The following is a 22567-nucleotide window of genomic DNA, read 5'->3' as shown; positions in this document are numbered from 1 at the left end:
TGTTGCGGTGTGAGCCCTTGGCACTGTTCTTTACGGCTGTTGGGGCACAGGATGGGGGCAGGGACTCAGCACTGCTGGCACCCCCACACCGTCCCTGTGCCCCCCCAGTGCCCCCCAGCTCACCCAGGGATCCCCAGAGCCTGGTCAGCTGATTCCATCTTCTTGTAGGTGAGAAAGGCACAGCTGTGGGGGGGTGAAGTCAGCACAGCTTCCACCCCATTCAGCACCACCCCACAACAGATGCACCCATACATCACTGACTCACCCACAGCTTTGCCCACGCCCCCTGCCCCTCTGCCCATCCTGCTCTCGCCTCCCCCGCTCCTCAGGCTCCGGCTCCTGCTCCCAGTCCAAGCGGCTGTCGCGTTCTCCCCTCTCAGGGGGGTCCCCACGTCCCCCACCAGCTTCAGGGTCCCGCAGGTGCTTGCTGGTGCAGACGAAGCTGGTTTGAAAAAATTGCGGGGGCGGAGGGGGGGTGAGCAAAATAAACACAGAGTGAGGGCACAAATATGGGGGAGAGAACAAAATAAAGGGATAGGAACCACAAATAATGAGGTGGGGGCAATAAAGAACTGGGGAGGGGGGTGGCACTCACCTCTCATCGGGGTACCATCCTGTTCTCTTCCATCCACGATGTTGTGGGAAGCTGTGGAGGAAATGTATTCTCTCTAAGAGAGGGGAGCAGGTATCTCCTAAATGCATATCCGAGCTGGTAAAATGGGCTCATATGAATGGACACCTTCAGGAGGTGGCACTGATGTTCACTGTAGCTGAATGGCGAGAAATAGTCAACCATCTGTGGGAATTTGTTATCTCCAAAAATAAGGAATACAAAATAAATACATTGAAGAATATGCAAGCCGAGCGGCAGTTCGCTGCTGCTGTGGTACAAGCTCTATCCGGACCTAGTGCTCAGTCAAGGTCAGAACTTGACTCCCTGTTACCAGGAGTTTCGTACTCCGTTTGCTCAACAGCCTCACAAGTCAGGGCTGCCGCAGAAGCCCCGAATAATCCCCCGTCCTCGACCTCTTCAACGTCTCTGGCAGATCCGGTTTTGGCTGGTGAGGAAGGTGCGGTGGGGGGGGGCTGAGGGGTGTGCAGAGCAGCAAGAAGCTCCTGAGAGTGAAAGCGACTCGGATAATGGTGGGAATGAGAAAGCGTTGGAGGAACATAATAAAACATTAACTGAGGAGCTGCAGGACTTAGAACTGCGTACGAAGGAGGCATCAGTCTCTTCGAGCGTTTCACCGATGTCTTTACAGCCCCTGTCTATGCGATTCCCCCCCACACGTAGCGATCCTCCACCTTTGCGTTGGTCTGGAGTCATTAGAGACATGATATTGGAGGGACCGTGTCAAGCTGTGTTTCAGCTCGCTTGCCCGCTGATAGACGATCAGCAGGGAGCTGCTCGGTGGGAAGTGCATCATTGGAAATTGTTACAGCAGGCTGGTAAGACTGCGACTGACTATGGGATAGATCTGAAGCTTCTAAGCAAATCATTCAATGGATTTTCACTGAGGATACTCATATGACACTAGACACTTCTGATCTTGTGCGGTTGTTACTAACACCACCAGAATACGTTGTTGGTCTCATCTCAAGGCAGAAAATAGCATCCAGCCTTTATAGTAACTGTGTTTGTGTGTTTCTTTCCTAGTGGAATTGCTTTGTAACTTGCGGTGTTATAAATAATATTAGTAATGGTTTGACATAGTGTATGATTTTCTGTGTTACCAATGCAGTCTCAAGAATTAGAATTTTAGGCATTATCCATAGATCAAATGTGTGTTAAAGAAAGGATTTGATGTAATCAGTGCTGTAATCTATGGGAATAGCTCTTTTAGTATGTTAGTACTGCTCACTCATGATGTTATTAGCCTATTAATTAGCTTTTCTTAATTTGCAAAGACAAAACCTGGAAAGGAATCCCAGGCAAAGGGATGACCCTGTATCGTAGAATGGATACGTTTCTTACACCCAACTAATTGGGATTTTAAAAATATGACCATGCATCACTTGAGACAAAAGTGCATACTAATAGAACTAAATTTGATAGTTTATTCTGTTTTCCAGGCAGCTGTTCCACTTGGGCTCTGTATCACGCACTGGCCATGCGGATATGGTGTACAACTGGAAGAAATCCTTCAGACCCTGAATGCAGGAGAGAATCTGTGATGGGTGAGAGAGGAAAGGTGCACTTTGAAGCAGGGAAGGCCCTGCTGGCACCGCCTGTCGCAGCCACCACCAACATGGTTTGCTGTTTCTCAAGGGTCAATAAGTAATAATGCCCCTAGTGATACTCCAGCACATTTGTCCTCTAAAACTGGTTCTATCTGACATGCAACTTCATAAAGTTCAATTATCAATTATTAGCTCAAAGGCATGGTTATGAGCATCCTAAAAGCATTTGTTGCACAATAGTTAGTGGCCATTAAAAATCAATATATCAGAGTATATGAAAGTTGAAGACTTTTCCTAACTAGTGACATGTGAACACAATGGGACCCTCATGGATTTATTTCCAGGTTGCAGAAACTTAGGTTGCAGAGCAAACGAGTTTGTTCTTTTTAGTAGGTTTAACAGTAATGTTGTTATGCTGTGTTTGACTTGTCTCTTTTTTCACTTCTAGAGGATTGTCAATCGAGGTCTTGATTGAGTTATAATGGTTATGTTATTAATATAAGTAGTGTTGTTATTCTATAGGCAGTAGCTTGCTAATTAATAAAAAAGGGGGGGTCGCCGCGCTCCGACCCCGCAGAGCTCCACTCCATGCGGTACTTTGAAATAGGGATGACGGAATCCGGCCCCAAGCAGCCCTGGTTCTTTGAAGTAGGGTACGTGGATGGCGAAATCTTCATGCTCTACAACAGCTCTGGTCGGAGGTACATGCCCCGCACGGGGACAAGTACCAGTGCTGCGTGGAGCACGCCAGCCTGCCCCAGCCCAGCCTCTACTCATGAGGTGAGTGAGGGGATGTGGGGCTGGGGGGCTCTGGGCTGCCCCTTCCCCTGCTGACAGCCCTGCCTTCCCCCAGAGCAGTCACAGTCCAGCCTGGTGCCCAACGTGGTGGGGGTGGTTGTCGTCGTTGTGGCCATTGCCATCATGGCTGGTGTTGGATTCATCATCTACAGACGCCATGCAGGTAAAAGTGGAGGGGTGTAGGAGGACAGTGGGGGCTGTGGGGGGATTTGAGGCTCCCTCAGGAGCCCTCAGCCTGGCTGTGATGTGAACCTGTGCTGATGCATCTCTCTGTCTGCAGGGAAGAAGGAGAAAGGCTACAACACGGCGCTCAGTGAGTTATGAGGGCAGCGCTGTCCCCCACCTCTGCCCAGTGCCAGGGCAGCATTGGGGTCCCCGCTTTCTCCCAGGGTTCCCCTTCCTGGTGCTCAAAGCTGCTCCATGCCCCACAGCAAGAACAGGGCTGGGGGTCATGGCTGTGAGAGTCCTTCCTTGTTTTCTGGCTCCAAGCTTGCTTCCTGAGGTGTTTCTTGTGAGAAGACTCTCAATGATTTATTGAAGTGGCAAGTAATGGGTGCTACCGTGTGACAATCAATATCACTTTTTGGGTATTTGAATATTTGAAAGCACCTTCCTTCAGAGCTGTTTGCCTCCAGAAGAGTGCTCAGGACTGTTTATGAGCGGAAGATCTGGCCCGGGACTAAATAGCTCCAGCTTGGTGTGGGAAATCTGGGTAATGAAGCCATCGTGCCCTGTGAAAAACAGGATGCGGATGGGTATCCCTGCTCCCTCTTATCTGCTGGCAAGGCTCAGAAGATGGGAACAAAGGAATTTCTGCTAAGATCCCAGAGCCAGAAGCTTCCATTCCAAGGAGTGCTGACTCAACTACTTTGGATTCGAGCTGTCACTCCAAAGAGAGCTGACTTGACCACTTTGGACATATAAATAAGTTGGTGCTACCATTGGAAATTGTCATCGTGGTCACCATTAACAGAACAACGCCTGATGACCCACCACGACTGAAGACCAATGACTGAACTACAAACCTCGATGGATCCATGGTGGTGAATATCTCCCTCTTGCTTCCTACAGAGACTCCTTGCTTCTATTTCATATTTTTACTGCATTCCCTTCCCCATCACCCTACACCATAATAGCGTCCGTCCTCCCCTTCCCCATCTCCCTGATAAAGTCTTGTAATAAACTGGTCGGACCAATGTTTGAACCGTTGTTTCTTACTCCAGCACCAGGTATATGTATATCAAAGAACCTTGCCTCCCTCCTACAAACTGGGCTGAGACAATGGCTCTTCTTACCTTACAGGCCAGGAAGGTGGAACCAGCAGCTCGAGCACAGCTGCGGTGTGGGGCTGGGGGTTGGAAAGGGTCCCTGTGCTCCTTGTGCTCCTTGTGGTGCTGCACCAGGGCTGGGCTGGGACTCTGCAGGGAGCTGAGTGTTGGGATGTGAACGTGGCCCTATGGGACACCATCTCTTCTTCTTCACACAGGAAGTAACCAAACCGTCTGAGTGCTGTGCTTCAGCCTGCAAGGGGCCAACTGGCCACACGAGCATTTGGGGTCGGTGATGAACACAGCCCCATCCCCTCTACCTCTCACATCTCCCTCTGCTTCCTATGCTGTTATGCTTTTCCTGTGCTGCTTCTTGTGAAATAAAGTGTTGGGCTGTTCTGTGCTCAGCCTGCCTGCATTCTGCTCTGTGCCGTGCTCAGGGCTGGGGTGGATGAGGGGACCTCCCCTCATCCCTCCTCCCCCCACCCCACACTCTTTGCCCATTGCTCCATTTCACACTGCTGCTCTCCTCCTCCCCTTTGCACTCCCTGTGCTATCTGCACCGCTTTGGCATGAAGACATGACTGGAAAGTTCATCTAGTATTGGGCTGAGCTGTGCTTCCCCCCCATAACCCACAGTGCTGCCACAGCCACATTCTGAGGGCAGACACCCAGCTTCCATAACCAACCATGCACTGAGGCTGAGCTGCCCACACCCCACATCCCAACCTGCTCCTCTACAAAACATCTCCGCTTTATTCCATACAAATCCCAGAGCATCCCACTCTTCCCGTCTTGCAGCGGGGAGCGGAGACAGCCACAGCTCCCCATGTCCCATCGCATCCCACTCCAGCTGCCCTGTGGTCCTCAGTGCTGCAGCTGCTGGCTGTAGGATCCACCGCGGGTCCTCAGTTCGGTGGGTGTCCCCATCTCAGCCATCGTGTCATGCTGCAGCACCACAACATGGTCTGCCTTCTCCAGCATCCGGGCTTGATGGCTGATGAGCAGCATTGAATGGTCCCCCCTGTTGGGTATTGGGTAGGTTTGTGGCGTGGCATTAAACTGGTACATTCGGTGTTACACACTGTGTGTGAGTCCCGTCTGATCCCATGTGCGGAGGCACGGTACTTTCACACAGCAGCCTTGATTTGTCGCCGGATCGGGAGGCGACAGCCTTCATGTCAGAAATGTGGACAAATGCTTCTGTTGTCTGAACCGTCTCTTGGCCCTCAGCACAATGATGCGCTGCCTTTCCAACCCTTCACAGCACTGCTAGGTGCCAAGTGCTGTGCTTTAAGTCTGTTGTACGATGAGTGGCAGCAGAGACTTTCCAAGTGAAATGCTTCATGCTGTAGATAAACAACAACAACAAATACAGCTGGGTTAATGTGGTTGTCTTCCTGTGGCATATTAGTTGAAGCAAAAAAGAAAATCCCCATCCCTTCTGTCTGGTGCTCTTGGCCACCCCCAGGAAGGGCTGAAAACCACTTCCAGGTCCTTTCCTTAGAGCCTTTGCTGCAGAGGGTCCCCACAGATTCCATTACAAGATCTCCCTAAGCCTCCCTGTTTCCTACAGCTGTAGGCACTGATCCTAAAACAGCTGGGCTCTGTTTCCAGCCTGTGGGACCCCAGGAGTTCCTCACACCATCTTCTGCAAAGCCAGAGCTGCCCACAGTCCCCCACAGCCACTCTTCCCACTACATACGTCAGGGTGCGGATGCAGCGCGCTGAGTCCCGGATGTCCCACACTTTGATGTACAACGTGGACACGGTGAACACCAACCCCGTGTGGCTGCAGTACTTGATGGAAACGACATTATTTGGGTGACCCTTGAGGGAAGCAATTTCCTGACCCGTCACCAAGTTCCACATCTTATAGCTCTGGTCTGTAGGAAGAAGAACGTGACTGAGAGAGTTGGGCTGGGGAGTTCCTCCGTGGCGTGGAGGCACCGACTCCTTCCCAAGCGCTGCCTCCCACCAACCACAGCTCCACTCCAGGGCAATGGAGCCAGCCTGCTCCAGCACCTGGACATCAGAAGGCAGGGACAGGGGAGCAGCCCAGAAGGAGCCATCCCTGCCATGCACCCCAATTCCCCACGCCAGCCTGGGGAGATCTATGAGAATAGCGCATAAAAAGCTAGCAGCCCCCACACCTGTTCTGTCCAACATATACCTTTTTAGGCAGTGAAAAGCAGTTCATCGGTGGCATCCAGGCAGAGCACAGGCTTGGTGTGTCCTTCTGCCACTGAGACGCACTGCAGTGGGGCTGTCCGGGCATTCTTGGTGCCACCCACTGGATTAATGATGCCCCCTGCATGGGAAAGAAAGAAGGTGGGGTAGGTATGTGGAAAGGCACAGCACTGTAAGGTCCTACAGGCATGGGAAAGCACGAGCTGCCTCAACCCCAAGCATCTTCCACTCCCTGGTAGGGCAATGGGCCCCTCCATCTGAACTCAGGCATATCTGAGCAATCATCTTCATGGAAATTTTGGCATCTCCCCACTGGCAGCCCCTGCCTAACGGCTCTGCCCAGGTGACACAGACTGTGAGACGTGATGCTCACGGCCTCTGCTCTGAGCCAGGAAACTCAGCTCATTGGACCTCAGCTCAGTTGAGTACAAACTGCACTTTCTCCATCCTGAAGCTCTGCCAGGAACGCTTCATTAGACCAATTTCATGGCAGTTCCTTCAAGCTGCCAGCCAGCCTGTGGTTGGCAAAGTTTGGAAACGGAGCTGTACTCCTTTTAAAACCAACAGGATGACAGAGGGCAGCACTGGCATTTGCACCCAGCACCCTGTGCCCGATGCTGGCTCAGAGGATCCATCCTCACCAAACCTTCTTCCAAGGGACGCCCTGCAGGCACCTCATCCCTCCGGCCACAGCATCTGCCAATCACTTCCACATCAGATTGAGCAGACCTCGATCTGCTTATTATGTGGATAATGCGGAGAGGTCTGGCTGACGGAGCTTCTCACTGTGTGAGTTGGTCAGCATTAGAGAAAGCCAGCATGGAGTTCTGTGAGCTTTTGCAGGGGACGAAGAGGCGCAGAAGCTGCTACCCACCCTTGGTGCTCTTAGAAAGTTAACTGAATCGGCCAAGGAGGAGCGGGAGTTATGGCTAACCTGTTTCCTGCAGGGGTGAACCCCAGAGGTTTGAGACGAAATGAGGTTTGGCAGCTGGATGTCACAGACTTCCCAGAGTTTGGGTGTTTCCGTCACTTGCATGTCACAACTGACACATGCAGTGGTTTTCTCTGGGCTGTGGCACAATCTGGACAGACCGCCATGCATTACATAAAAGCGTTGTGCATGGCCATCACTGTCATGGGTGTACCTCATGAGTTAAAGACTGACAATGACCCAGCATATAGAAATGCATGTTTTGGACGCTGGTGCACAGCTTGGGGCATTAAGCATATCTTCAGCATTCCCGGCAGCAGCACCTGCCAGGCTATTATGGAGTGTGCACATCAGACTTGAAGGGGCGTCTTCGTGCGCTTAAAGAGGGGGGAGGGCTGGAGGGGCCTGAGCTGTGCCCACACGCTCTCCTCCTGCGTGAGAGAATTGGATGGGAGACCATCAGCTGACCGAATGGACACCAATAGGTCAGGTCCTGATCAGACCTGACGCAGGGCCATGGCTCCCAGACCCTATGCCACTCCTCGTCATGGGCAAGAGACATGTCTGTGTCGGGACCCCAAGTGGGCCCTGCTGGCTGCCGGCACGTTGGGTTAAGCCGTCACCAAACGACGAGCCATCCTGCGCACCGTGAGGATCCGAACATCTCAGCACCGGTTTTGGTCTATGTCTCCTTGGTTAATGTCTCCAGTGCAGCCAGTGATTTGACGTCAGCACTGGGCAGCGGCTGCTGGTAGCGGCACATGAGACTGCGTTGCTCCCAATGTGCCTGAAGGTCCGAACTGGGAATCCAGCCTTCATGCCGGACTGATAGTTCGTGAGCGGGGGAGACCTTGTTCCTGGATAGTCCCCCAGTGGTGGACATTCAGAACGATTCTGCACAGCCAATATGTTTTTGTCTTCTTATCTGGTTATGGAGTGTGACATTATAATGCACACTGGACAGAACTTGAATGCCACGAAGATTCTGTACAACAGTGTTACACTGAACTTGGAAAAGTTGTAACTCCATTGTGTACTGTGCTGTTATCTTGAACTTGAATGCACTGTTCTCTACAAGTTGACTAAGTGTTGCCATACAGCATTTCACAATTGTTAGGCAGATTGCTGTTGTGTGCTTTCAGGATTGTAGGCACTACAGCTGCATCACATTGGTATGTTATTATGACAGCTTAATTGTTTTTTGCATATGTTTAATGTTTGATTCATTTGCGGAATAGCCTTAAATGTGCGAATCACCTTTGGAGTAACAGGGAGTACGTGGGGGAACCTTTACAGGGGCTGGAGATGATAAAGAGGGGGGAGATGTTGGGTATTGGGCAGGTGGTGCCTGCGTGCACCAGGGCTGGAGTCAGGGAGGTCACGGGTATCTGATAGGGGCGGTCACCTGCACCATTAAATAGGGTTTGTGGCATGGCATTAAACTGGTACTTTCGGCGTTACACACTGTGTGTTCTGGTTAGCATTTGGGCTGCTGTGCTAACAGATGTGTCTGGGGTTATCTTGTTTTAAAATGGAAGGGCTCGTAAGGAGCAGAGAGATGTGAGGTATTTCTAGTCCGCTTCATGCTGCCGATTCTAGAACCCTTCCAATTGTGAGGTGAACAGAAGTGCTGAGCTGTGTGCGTGTTCCACGGTGCAGAGTCCAGTGACAGTTGGTGCCCGGCGTCTGTGCTGAGCAGCATTGAGGTCTTTAGGAACGTAGGAATCTGCCAATCCGTTGTGAAGGTACTAAAGGTAAAAAGGCAGCATTTCTATAAGTATTGGAGGAGGGAGGGAAACTTTGTCCTTAACTGCTGTTTTTGTTCCCTTTGTCATGCAGTCAGTCCAGCAACTAACTTGAGAGCCCGACTTCTCCTCTCTTTAGTTTAGATTTGGGAAAATTCCCTGAAAGAAAGGGTTTTATTTGGAAAATTCACTAGTGTTTGTGTGAGTAAAAGGTTCCAGCCTTTCCTTACTGACTGTAGGAAATGCTTAGCACAGAAAAGTGCAGCACTTTAATGAAAGAGTTCCGAATCACTTGAATTTGATCTTCTGTCTGGCCTGGTTGTAGGTTTTACTGCATTTGATACCTTAAAAAAAAACCAACAAAACAAACCTAAAATACCAAAATATTTGATTTTTACATCAGAAAAGAAAAAAAAAACAAATGAACCGACCCAAACCCTTGTTGTGGCTGAGCAGAACGTGCTGCAGCTCCATGCAGTGCTGAGTTACAGTATACAGGCATATGTGTGTGGATTTGTGTATTGATACGCACTGGCATGCTTTTGCTGTACAGGTAACAAAGACAGGGGAAGGTTTCAGTGTTTTCTTCATAGGTGAAGAAACCTTGAAGACCAGAAATTCCAACTTACAGAATTTGACATTGGCAAAGTGAGGAGGAAAATTCTTCCTACCCCGTTATTCTTAATTGACAGATTCAGTGTTGGTTCAGCCTACAGGAGAAGTGAACTGCAAGGCTTGGAAAATCGCTGTCTTTGCTGAGGTTGTCCAGGTGGGTGAGCTTGAAGACCTGCAGCGGTCAGACAAATGTGTTGGGGTTACTCACTGCTGTCACTCGTGGTGTTGAAGGAGGGGCTCCATTGGAGGGCTTGCAGCCGTGCAGCCCAGGGGCTCCGTGCTGAGTCAGGGTGATGTTACTAGAGTTTGACCAGTGTTGAGGAGGGCAATGTTTTGAAACAACTGCTCCAGAAAGACTGATTGAATGAACAGAAGAAAGCTGGGAAGATGGGTGGGCATTCCTCATTCTTTTCTGCTTGTCGGTGTTTTGCTTAGGGTTCCTTTTCAAAAGAAGATTTCACTGATCAAGACAGTAGAAGACTTTCAGTCCAAGGAAGCACGAGCCAGCTCTTTGAGAGAGCACAGGAAGAGCTGCACAGAGATCCTCGAGACCAGAACTGCTTCTGTGCACTCGTCGAGCATGTCGAAGAAAGGAGACGATTGCTATTTCTACTTCTATTCCACTTGTAAAAAGGTCTGCTTGGGTTTTTTCCTTCATTTCTCCTTCTTTCAGTTCTGAAGTCAAGAGGACGGGGTGGAATACTTAGAAGTATTACTGATCTTCAGCAAACTTCATAACTAATTGCATTGTGCAAAAGAGCAACTAGCTAAAAATGAGCTCAAAGCACGGCCAGTTCTCAGGTTGCACTAGTTCATTTTCCTCTCTTGGTTTCCATTGGGTCACAGGGAGACAACTGTCCCTTCAGGCACTGTGAAGCTGCTTTGGGTAATGAAACCACCTGCAGGCTGTGGAAGGAGGGCCGCTGCTTCAGGAATGTCTGCAGGTTCAGGCACATGGAGATCAGTGTGAGTGTTGGCTCCTCAGAGTTTATCACCAAACCCACTTCTCATTTCTTTAGGTGGGCTGAATGTGCTTTTGCAGATTAGGTTCATTTGCTTTGAAATGATGATGGTTCCTATTGTTAAGAGGGGGCTGGGAGGAAGCAGAGGGAAGAGAGCTCAATGGCAATGGTATATCATAGCAGAATATTAATGTAGTAGATACCAACAGTGTTCTCTCAACAGTTGCTAAAGAACCACATCATTCAGACAAGCATTCTGCAAGGTGTGTTAGTTTAACCCCTTCTAAACTGGTGTCCTCACCCACAGAATGCTAGGAAAGCTCAGTGAGCCTGGTGCTCCCAGCCTGCGCACTCTTCAGAGTGGTGTTTGAGTGCTGCTTTGTGGCAGTCTGCTCACTGGCACCATCTGGAGCTCAGTCTCCCTTTGCAGATCTTAGGTCCACATTACCATCAGCTTTTCTTCCTTTCCATCTGCAGAAATTTCGCAGCATGATTTCCTGCTACTGGGAGAACCAGCCAGGAGGCTGCCAGAAATCCAACTGTGCCTTCCATCACACCAAGGGACGTTATCTCAATGGGGTTTTCTTTCCACCAAGCCAAAGTGAGTTTGTCTTTTTTAGGTACGAAAGATTAACTCTATTACTTACAGGTGGGTATAGTGTCATAAAGAACGCCAGATAACGTTCACTTGTGAGCTGATAGATAGGTGCACAGCTGAACTTTGTGCGCTTCTGATACTCAGTTTTTTCTTGCATGCTCAGCTTCTCTCTGCTCCTGTGGCCTTTGCCTTGCTGGTTGTGTTCCTGCAATTAAGCTTTTTCTGGGTGTCAGGGAGATGAATGTTGTGTAGGGGGGGATTTCTTTGTTCACAGAGAAGCCATTTGGATGGGCAAGTGGAGACTCAGCATTTATCTGTGTGGGTTTTCAGCCTTGCCTGCCATCTTTGTGCAGTGGTTGTAAGGTTAGGATCAAAGTTTTAAATTGATCCTTTTGTTCCTGTAGCTACGCTGCCAAGTCCACCAGAGTCTGCAGGTGACGATCCGAATGCAGCTCAGATAACAGTGCAGCAGAGCAAGCTTTCCGTGCAGTCCGATCCCTCTCCACAGTTGATGGAAGTGATGCAAATGGAAAACAAAGAGAGTGTCCCAAGCGCTACACATCCTCCCATTTTAATCAAAGCTGCAGATGATGACAAATGTGATGATGGTGAGTGTGGTTGCTTTTCCCGGTTCTTTACTAGTTACTCTATTCACTTAGGCTGCTTCTATGGGTTTACCAGGTAAGTATAGCTGTTAAAATAAGGAACCTGTCTGTAATCACTTCCATTTGTACTTAAGAATATTAACTGTGGGCTGCCAATTAACTCCAAAGCAATTTGTTGTACAAACACAACAGAACATAGGGTTGCTGAATAGACTCAGCTATTTCCATGATCTTGTTCCTACCTCGTATCTTCATGTGCCTTTCAGATTAGGTAGGTAAACTCCTTTGTTTACTTCATTAGAGCAAGATGAGGCCACAGCATGGAGTTTAAGTGCCTGTATGTGCATCTTTTCAACCACTGGTTAAAGCCACATTGTTGATAGAGGATAAAGTAAGGGATAAAGCCTACTTTTAATATCAAGAAGGATGAAAGGAGGGTATCAGACAGACGTCAGGTCCATGGTGCTCTTAGCTGTGGGGAGAGCTGACAGGGTTTGTTCTGCATGCTTCTGAGCAGGAGGCAGTTTGCAGAGCTGTGGTCCTCAGCGTGTGCCTCTGTCCCTCAGTCTCATTCACTGCTCTGTGTTCCCAGATGACAGTCTGAATGCTGGAATAAAAACACTTGAAGAAATCAAACTGAAGAAACAAAAGGATAAAACCAAACAACAAAGTGGTGAGTTCATATGCCCTACTTTGTTATCCTTCTGATAATACTCAGATAGCTGGCACTGTGTTGGGGAATAGAGCCGTTCACAGAAGTGAACCTTTATCTTGCACTGCTGGTTTTGGAGTAGCAGTTGCTGGTGGCTGGGTGCTCCATGAGAGATAGACTTTTTTGTGGTTAACTGTTCTAAAATCTTTCTCCAAAGGAATTATCTTAGGAATGTTGTTGTTTTCTCTCTGTAGCTGTTGTCAGTGGCCTTCCGCTGAAACGCAGCCTCGCAGAAAGGCTGGAGAAGAAGATCAAGATTGACAGAGCACCAAGGAGAGGTAAATGGTTGTCTGTGTTTGCTGCACAGATTCTCTAGGCTTTCTGCTTATTCTTTCCTGGGTGCGTTGTTGTTGGGAACACGCATATTCTGTAATGTTATGTCAAATCTGGAAACCTAAGCTCTCGCTGGACTCTCTTTTAATCATTATGCTTCTCCTTTCTTGATGATGGCAGAGAAGGGTGCCAAGCCAGTAGGGGAGATCCATGTCAAAACTCTGGAAGAGATCCGTGTTGAGAGAGCGAATCAGCAAGGAGAAACCCCAGCTGCCCCCCAGGCAGAAGGGTGCTGTAAGGTGGAGGATCCCAGCTCCGGGGTGAGGCCTTCTCCTGCAGTTCGCACCAAAACCTTGGAATCCCTGGCTGAAAGGAAACACAAACACCTGGAGGAAGAGAAGCAAAAAGTAGAAGAGCTTCTTACTGAGAAGAGAGCTAAGGGTAAATGCAAGAAGAAGAGAATTTTCCCTCCACCTGAGCCTGATAAAGTGAAACTGGAAGAGCCACCGCGTAAAATCAAGCCATTGGAAGAAGTGCATATTAAAACCTTGGAAGAAATCAAGCAGGAGAAAGCCCTGCGGATGCAGCAGATGGCAAAGCCAGCAGGTAACGAGGTGCTTCACTGTCTGCTCTGCTGAAGTGCTTCCCCTGTCAAGCAAATGGAGTTTGCTTAGAATTGCCTGGGCTGTTTCTTACAACATGCAAAGGCAGGAAGTGCCAGGATGTCCATCCATGTGTTTTTCCATCGAATCCATGGTGTCTGCCTGCTTCATTCTGGAAAATTAATTTGCTGTGAGGTTTTGTAGTTCAGTTTCTCCTGTACTTTCTTTCTGCCATGTTTTTGGTGTGGCATGTTCTGTGTGTTGATGCCAAGGTTGCCTTCATCTTTGGCTTGTATTGCTTAGTTTGATATGTAAATGTATTTGAAAAGCATGGATTGAGTCCTTAACATGGGGGCCAAGCTCTGTCAGAAAGGTCAGGGGGGTGAGTTATTCATTGGGGAGGTGAGAGAGGCTTTGTGAAGAGACAGCATGTGAAGGAGGGAAGAGCTTGGATACTGTATGGACTGCGTGATGCCGCCTCTGTCTGTGTTTTGTTATTGAATGTGAGGTAATAAGCACATGGAGGAAACACTGGCACTCAGGTTTCTTTCTATGCTTGCTGTTGACCAATTGATTTTCTTTTTCTTTGTTTCAAAGCACCTGGAAGAGAAGAGGAAAAGACTGTGGAATGGAACAGGGCTGCTCCCAAAGCTGTCTCTGCACCCGCAGAGGTGAGTCCCTTCTGAAGATGGACACACTGACACAATTTCTTCACATGTTCTTGTGTCTCACTGCTCACCATGTGCCACCATCATGAGTGCATTCCTGCCTTCCTGCCTTTGGTGAAGAGCTGCAGCCATGTTTCACAATCCTGATACTTTCAATGGCTTTCCCAGACAGCTTTGCACTCCTCAAACTCAGAATTGATCTGATTATATCTGGCAGAGAGGCAGTAACCCGTTTTTGAAACATCTCTAATCTGATTTCCTTCATACACTCCCCCTGGTGTTTGTTCTTATTTTGCACTTACTTTATTTCTTTTTAGCCCTCGGATCAGAGTACACCAAATTCTAGAGCTCAAGCAAAGAGCCTTGAGGGGACAATAAAGGAGAAGCTACAGCTGAGACAACCGGAGAAGCTGAAGAAGGAAGTGGCTGCTGTGCCGGCTGCTGCTGAAGAAACAGTCAAAGGTAAAAGTGCAGAGCTTAGCAGTCCTGAATCCACCCTTCATGTTCAGCTTATCAGCTTGCAAAGGCCTAAGTGAAATCTCAGCACGGTGGGCAACAGCATTGCCAGGGAAACCATCAGCCCAACCTCAGGAGCAGAGAACTATGAATGAGTGTTGAGTGTGAGGTGGTCCTCGGAAGTAAAGGGACCTGAGTGCTCATGGTGGGTGCATGCCTTTGCTTAGTGCTAGAAAGGGAAATGCTTATTTTCTTAGTTCACTTGTGTTCCTTCCAGCCAGACTTCAGCTTGAGAACGAGGGACAGACAGTGGCACTGAGCTGCAGACTTACCTGTGTGATAAACCCCTGGATGTATTTTGTGGGTCTGTTGTGGCTTGCACAGCGTCTGGTTGCACACTCTTGTCTGTAGCTCCTGCTTTTTCCTTTCTCTAGAGGGACCATGTATTGCTTTCTCCTGCTGTATGGCTGTTTCCCTTGTCTGGGTTATAATATGGTGTAGCTGTGCAGTTTCTTTGTTCCTTTGGTGGGACTGTTGGTATGCAGCACTGACTGTGGAAGATACTGCTGAGATTTGTGGAAAGAGCAATGTAATTTTGCTGGCCAGATGTATTTAACTGTGGAGAAGAGCTGTGGGAATGACAGGACAACCTGGACTCCTCTCAAGGCACAATTGTACAAGCTCTCTCTTCTTCCTGTAGCCAAGGGCAAGGTGTGTGTGAAGCCCTCGGATGGGAAAGCCAGCACCCCCACGAAGCGAGCAAGGAAGCGGAAGGCTGCTGAGATCTCTCCTTCTGCTGTGGCAGCTGTGAATCCTCGGAGAAGCACTGAAGAAGAGGAGCCTCCAGCTAAAAAGGCTAAAATAGCAGCTTTGGTAAGGAGGGGAGGAAGTGTCAGTGCTGTCCTGGTCAGGCTGATACAGAGATACAACTGCTGCAGAAAGTGTGGAGAACTGAAATGTTCTGCAGGTTTCCTTTCAAAGCAATCGCTGTGTGCTGGATGCTGGATGAATGGCAGTGTGCGCACAATGCTCTACAGCCCTGTGATTCCTTTGTGGTGTGAAGGAATTTGTCCATTATTGCTGCATTGTTAAAAAGACCTGAGGTGCTCTGAAGCCTTCATATGGTTGTTAACGTCCTTCAGGAGCCCCTTAGCCCGCGTGTTGGGTTAAGGCTCAGCAGTGCTGAAGGAGAAGCGCTGCAGAGGATGGATCTCCTGAGCAATCATTGACTTTGTCTTCCTTCTTTCCAGACTGCTGCTCCAGCACTGCCGGAGGTCAGCCTGCTCACCAAGGCTGTAGAAGATGACACTGAAAAGTTCATCTCGGAACTCTTAGAGGAAATGGAAGGAGAAATTGGCTTGGAGCTGGAGAAGGATGTGGATGAACTCCATCGTGAACTTTCTGAGATGATTGACAGTATATCTGAGTAGTCTTATAGCATATATATATATATAAATAAATATTTTAAAAGGCTTCACAATGAGTCTTATAGCACAGCTGAACTGGTAAAAGATTGGCAGACTGCATTCCACTGTCCTCAGTTTTCCTGCTGGTCAGAGTTGAGGTCCTGTGCATCCATTCCCTGCTCCTGGTTGGCTCCTTTCAGCAGCAAGAGGACAAAGCAGTTCTGTGACACCCCAGAAGGACGTCCATCTGTGTGCTGCAGTGCCTGGCAATTGATCTCCTGATCCAGTGACGCTCTGAAGGCTTCAACCTCAAGCTCCTTCCTTCCTCCTCCCTTGGCCATGCTCAGCATTGGGTGCAGCTGGAAGCTTCTTCAGTGCTCCCATTTCTTGGGTAGCCCCTATGTCTAGCTTGGAGTTCTGCCAGCTCTTGAGTTTTTTTGGTGTATGCCTTTGTTTTTGACTTGAATCCTTTAAGGTAACTTAATGACGATGTGGGGGTGGGAGGGAGCAGAATTATTCTGGTGTTTTGGACCAAATGTGCCACCAAGGCGGGGGGGTGCTCCCTGCTTTCCAGTTATCAGCAGTGATGCAGCAGCAGTGTGAGAAGCGGGAGCTGCATGCCACTGCTGCGTTAATCCCTCCTTTCCCTTTTGCTGGATTTCCAGTGCTGTTTGCTGGCAGAGGTTGATGCTGTGCTGATGATTTCTGGAAGCCAACACGTGTGCGCTTCACTTGTCTCAGTTCAGAGTGCAGCCATCCCAGCCCTGCTGTGGGCACAGTGCAGCCCTGGCCCTGCTGGAGGACGCCGTGGTGACTCTGAGCTTCAGCAGGGTATTGAGTGGTTTTCTGCTGCCTCTGGGTGGGACTGTGCCCATGTCGTGTCTGCCATTGTTACTGTAAATATTTTATCCTTTCCTTTTGTATTTGCCTTCTATTTAAGATATTGTATGAACGTAGTCAGGCTTCTCTGTTTGTGCCAGCGGCCCTCAGCTGTGTTTTTAAATAAACCTTGCACAGGACAGCAGTGCTGTACGTCTGCCTGCAGCTCATGGAGGGAGCAGGAGGGGAGCCAGGAGTGCTGCTCCAGCAACATCCTGGTGCTGCTGCCACCAGGGTTACTGCTGTGCTGCTGTTATGAGCTCCATGGAAGAGATGAGCTCCAGCACTGCCTCCTCTCACTTATTTGGCTCTGAACCCTTCAGTTGCTATTGGCCGTGGCACATTCCATGCAGTGTGAATCTCTCTAACAGACATAACTGTATCAGTGGAATTGTGGGGGCTGGGAGGGAGGACACAGTGCTGCTGAGAGCAGGGCCAGGCAGCCCAGCATGCTCAGCACCACAGCCAGGTGAGGCTGGCAGTTCAGTTACAGGTGTGTGTGCAGCTGGTCACCACTCAGCCTCCCCCATTGCAGCTCCCCGTGTCCCACAGTTCCCCCATCCATGTTCTCACACTGTCCCATTGTCACCCTGCCACACAATTGCTGTGTGCACTAAACCTTTATTGCCCCCCGAAGAGGTCCTCATTGTACACCACCTGCGCCCGCTTGTCGCGGTGTGAGCCCTTGGCACTGTTCTTTACGGCTGTTGGGGCACAGGATGGGGGCAGGGACTCAGCACTGCTGGCACCCCCACACCGTCCCTGTGCCCCCCCAGTGCCCCCCAGCTCACCCAGGGATCCCCAGAGCCTGGTCAGCTGATTCCATCTTCTTGTAGTTGACAAAGGCACAGCTGTGGGGGGGTGAGGTCAGCACAGCTTCCACCCCATTCAGCACCACCCCACAACAGATGCACCCATACATCACTGACTCACCCACAGCTTTGTCCACGCCCCCTGCCTCTCTGCTCATCCTGCTCTCGCCTCCCCCGCTCCTCAGGCTCCGGCTCCTGCTCCCAGTCCAAGCGGCTGTCGTGCTCTCCCCTCTCAGGGGGGTCCCCACGTCCCCCACCAGCTTCAGGGTCCCGCAGGTGCTTGCTGGTGCAGACGAAGCTGGTTTGAAAACATTGCGGGGGCGGAGAGGGGGTGAGCAAAATAAACACAGAGTGAGGGCACAAATATAGGGGAGAGAACAAAATAAAGGGATAGGAACCACAAATAATGAGGTGGGGGCAATAAAGAACTGGGGGGGTGGGGGGGGATGGCACTCACCTCTCATCGGGGTACCATCCCGTTCTCTGCCATCCACGATGTTGTGGGAAGCTGTGGAGGAACTGCTCAAATGTATTCTCTCTAAGAGAGAGGAGCAGGTATCTCCTAAATGCATATCCGAGCTGGTAAAATGGGCTCATATGAATGGACACCTTCAGGAGGTGGCACTGATGTTCACTGTAGCCGAATGGTGAGAAATAGTCGACCATATGTGAGACTTTGTTATCTCCAAAAATAAGGAATACAAAATAAATACATTGAAGAATATGCAAGCCGAGTGGCAGATTGCTGCTGCTGTGGTACAAGCTCTATCCGGACCTAGTGCTCAGTCAAGGTCAGAACTTGACTCCCTGTTACCAGGAGTTTCGTACTCCGTTTGCTCATCAGCCTCACAAGTCAGGGCTGCCGCAGAAGCCCCGAATAATCCCCCGTCCTCGACCTCTTCAACGTCTCTGGCAGATCCGGTTTTGGCTGGTGAGGAAGGTGCGGTGGGGGGGGGCTGAGGGGTGTGCAGAGCAGCAAGAAGCTCCTGAGAGTGAAAGCGACTCGGATAATGGTGGGAATGAGAAAGCGTTGGAGGAACATAATAAAACATTAACTGAGGAGCTGCAGGACTTAGAACTGCGTACGAAGGAGGCATCAGTCTCTTCGAGCGTTTCACCGATGTCTTTACAGCCCCTGTCTATGCGATTCCCCCCCACATGTAGCGATCCTCCACCTTTGCGTTGGTCTGGAGTCATTAGAGACATGATATTGGAGGGACCGTGTCAAGCTGTGTTTCAGCTCGCTTGCCCGCTGATAGACGATCAGCAGGGAGCTGCTCGGTGGGAAGTGCATCATTGGAAATTGTTACAGCAGGCTGGTAAGACTGTGACTGACTATGGGAAACGATCTGAAGCTTCTAAGCAAATCATTCAATGGATTTTCACTGAGGATACTCATATGACACTAGACACTTCTGATCTTGTGCGGTTGTTACTAACACCACCAGAATACGTTGTTGGTCTCATCTCAAGGCAGAAAATAGCATCCAGCCTTTATAGTAACTGTGTTTGTGTGTTTCTTTCCTAGTGGAATTGCTTTGTAACTTGCGGTGTTATAAATAATATTAGTAATGGTTTGACATAGTGTATGATTTTCTGTGTTACCAATGCAGTCTCAAGAATTAGAATTTTAGGCATTATCCATAGATCAAATGTGTGTTAAAGAAAGGATTTGATGTAATCAGTGCTGTAATCTATGGGAATAGCTCTTTTAGTATGTTAGTACTGCTCACTCATGATGTTATTAGCCTATTAATTAGCTTTTCTTAATTTGCAAAGACAAAACCTGGAAAGGAATCCCAGGCAAAGGGATGACCCTGTATTGTAGAATGGATACGTCTCTTACACCCAACTAATTGGGATTTTAAAAATATGACCATGCATCACTTGAGACAAAAGTGCATACTAATAGAACTAAATTTGATAGTTTATTCTGTTTTCCAGGCAGCTGTTCCACTTGGGCTCTGTATCACGCACTGGCCATGCGGATATGCTGTACAACTGGAAGAAATCCTTCAGACCCTGAATGCAGGAGAGAATCTGTGATGGGTGAGAGAGGAAAGATGCACTTTGAAGCAGGGAAGGCCCTGCTGGCACAGCCTGTCGCAACCACCACCAACACGGTTTGCTGTTTCTCAAGGGTCAATAAGTAATAATGCCCCTAGTGATACTCCAGCACATTTGTCCTCTAAAAGCATTTGTTGCACAAATTTTAGTGGCCATTAAAAATCAATATATCAGAGTATATGAAAGTTGAAGACTTTTCCTAACTAGTTACATGTGAACACATTGGGACCCTCATGGATTTATTTCCAGGTTGCAGAAACTTAGGTTGCAGAGCAAACGTGTTTGTTCTTTTTAGTAGGTTTAACAGTAATGTTGTTATGCTGTGTTTGACTTGTCTCTTTTTTCACTTCTAGAGTATTGTCAATCGAGGCCATGATTGAGTTATAATGGTTATGTTATTAATATAAGTAGTGTTGTTATTCTATAGGCAGTAGCTTGCTAATTAATAAAAAAGGGGGGGTCGCCGCGCTCCGACCCCGCAGAGCTCCACTCCATGCGGTACTTTGAAATAGGGATGACGGATTCCGGCCCCGAGCAGCCCTGGTTCTTTGAAGTGGGGTACGTGGATGGCGAAATCTTCATGCTCTACAACAGCTCTGGTCGGAGGTACGTGCCCCGCACGGGGACAAGTACCAGTGCTGCGTGGAGCACGCCAGCCTGCCCCAACCCAGCCTCTACTCATGAGGTGAGTGAGGGGATGTGGGGCTGGGGGGCTCTGGGCTGCCCCTTCCCCTGCTGACAGCCCTGCCTTCCCCCAGAGCAGTCACAGTCCAGCCTGGTGCCCAACGTGGTGGGGGTGGTTGTCGCCGTTGTGGCCATTGCCATCATGGCTGGCATTGGATTCATCATCTACAGACGCCATGCAGGTAAAAGTGGAGGGGTGTAGGAGGACAGTGGGGGCTGTGGGGGGATTTGAGGCTCCCTCAGGAGCCCTCAGCCTGGCTGTGATGTGAACCTGTGCTGATGCATCTCTCTGTCTGCAGGGAAGAAGGAGAAAGGCTACAACACGGCGCCCAGTGAGTGATGAGGGCAGCGCTGTCCCCCACCTCTGCCTAGTGCCAGGGCAGCATTGAGGTCCCCGATTTCTCCCAGGGTTCCCCTTCCTGGTGCTCAAAGCTGCTCCATGCCCCACAGCATGAACAGGGCTGGGGCTCATGGCTGTGAGAGTCCTTCCTTGTTTTCTGGCTCCAAGCTTGCTTCCTGAGGTGTTTCTTGTGAGAAGACTCTCAATGATTTATTGAAGTGGCAAGTAATGGGTGCTACCGTGTGACAATCAATATCACTTTTTGGGTATTTGAATATTTGAAAGCACCTTCCTTCAGAGCTGTTTGCCTCCAGAAGAGTGCTCAGGACTGTTTATGAGCGGAAGATCTGGCCCGGGACTAAATAGCTCCAGCTTGGTGTGGGAAATCTGGGTAATGAAGCCATCGTGCCCTGTGAAAAACAGGATGCGGATGGGTATCCCTGCTCCCTCTTATCTGCTGGCAAGGCTCAGAAGATGGGAACAAAGGAATTTCTGCTAAGATCCCAGAGCCAGAAGCTTCCATTCCAAGGAGTGCTGACTCAACTACTTTGGATTCGAGCTGTCACTCCAAAGAGAGCTGACTTGACCACTTTGGACATATAAATAAGTTGGTGCTACCATTGGAAATTGTCATCGTGGTCACCATTAACAGAACAACGCCTGACGACCCACCACAACTGAAGACCAATGACTGAACTACAAACCTCGATGGATCCATGGTGGTGAATATCTCCCTCTTGCTTCCTACAGAGACTCCTTGCTTCTATTTAATATTTTTACTGCATTCCCTTCCCCATCACCCTACACCATAATAGCGTCCGTCCTCCCCATCCCCATCTCCCTGATAAAGTCTTGTAATAAACTGGTCGGACCAATGTTTGAACCGTTGTTTCTTAATCCCGCACCAGGTATACGTATATCAAAGAACCTTGCCTCCCTCCTACAAACTGGGCTGAGACAATGGCTCTTCTTACCTTACAGGCCAGGAAGGTGGAACCAGCAACTCGAGCACAGCTGCGGTGTGGGGCTGGGGGCTGGAAGGGGTCCCTGTGCTCCTTGTGCTCCTTGTGGTGCTGCACCAGGGCTGGGCTGGGACTCTGCAGGGAGCTGAGTGTTGGGATGTGAACGTGGCCCTATGGGACACCATCTCTTCTTCTTCACACAGGAAGTAACCAAACCGTCTGAGTGCTGTGCTTCAGCCTGCAAGGGGCCAACTGGCCACACGAGCATTTGGGGTCGGTGATGAACACAGCCCCATCCCCTCTACCTCTCACATCTCCCTCTGCTTCCTATGCTGTTATGCTTTTCCTGTGCTGCTTCTTGTGAAATAAAGTGTTGGGCTGTTCTGTGCTCAGCCTGCCTGCATTCTGCTCTGTGCCGTGCTCAGGGCTGGGGTGGATGAGGGGACCTCCCCTCATCCCTCCTCCCCCCACCCCACACTCTTTGCCCATTGCTCCATTTCACACTGCTGCTCTCCTCCTCTCCTTTGCACTCCCTGTGCTATCTGCACCGCTTTGGCATGAAGACATGACTGGAAAGTTCATCTAGTATTGGGCTGAGCTGTGCTTCCCCCCATAACCCACAGTGCTGCCACAGCCACATTCTGAGGGCAGACACCCAGCTTCCATAACCAACCATGCACTGAGGCTGAGCTGCCCACACCTCACATCCCAACCTGCTCCTCTACAAAACACCTCCACTTTATTCCATACAAATCCCAGAGCATCCCACTCTTCCCATCCTGCAGCGGGGAGCGGAGACAGCCACAGCTCCCC

At 49.6% G+C, this 22567-nt stretch overlaps 1 protein-coding gene across 1 annotated transcript; it reads left to right on the top strand.

Annotated features, from left to right (window-relative positions):
- Positions 1-2769: 2769 nt before the first annotated feature.
- LOC146756958 (uncharacterized) lies at positions 2770-16025 on the top strand. The gene is made up of 8 exons (XM_085523282.1): positions 2770-2905; positions 3260-3292; positions 11693-11722; positions 11870-11969; positions 12831-12883; positions 13059-13159; positions 14466-14610; positions 15305-16025. The coding sequence occupies exons 1-8, from the start codon at positions 2770-2772 to the stop codon at positions 15694-15696; spliced, it is 990 nt and encodes a 329-aa protein (XP_085379408.1). The 3' UTR covers positions 15697-16025.
- Positions 16026-22567: the final 6542 nt, after the last annotated feature.

The sequence above is a fragment of the Coturnix japonica genome, chromosome 24, assembly GCF_054131305.1.
Source record: "Coturnix japonica strain WE chromosome 24, WE-NBRP24, whole genome shotgun sequence".
In the NCBI taxonomy this organism is placed as follows: Eukaryota; Metazoa; Chordata; class Aves; order Galliformes; family Phasianidae; genus Coturnix; species Coturnix japonica.
The sequence above is the reverse complement of the archived record's forward strand: the minus strand, read 5'-3'. Positions and strand labels throughout refer to the sequence as shown.

Excerpts from the sequence above, each read along its gene's own strand:
- LOC146756958 (XM_085523282.1), top strand. The coding sequence starts at position 2,770 with ATGCGGTACTTTGAAATAGGGATGACGGAATCCGGCCCCAAGCAGCCC. Across the intron at positions 11,723-11,869 it reads AAGTCCACCAGAGTCTGCAG|CTGCAGATGATGACAAATGT; the intron begins GTGACGATCCGA and ends TTTTAATCAAAG. Across the intron at positions 14,611-15,304 it reads TGCTGAAGAAACAGTCAAAG|CCAAGGGCAAGGTGTGTGTG; the intron begins GTAAAAGTGCAG and ends TTCTTCCTGTAG.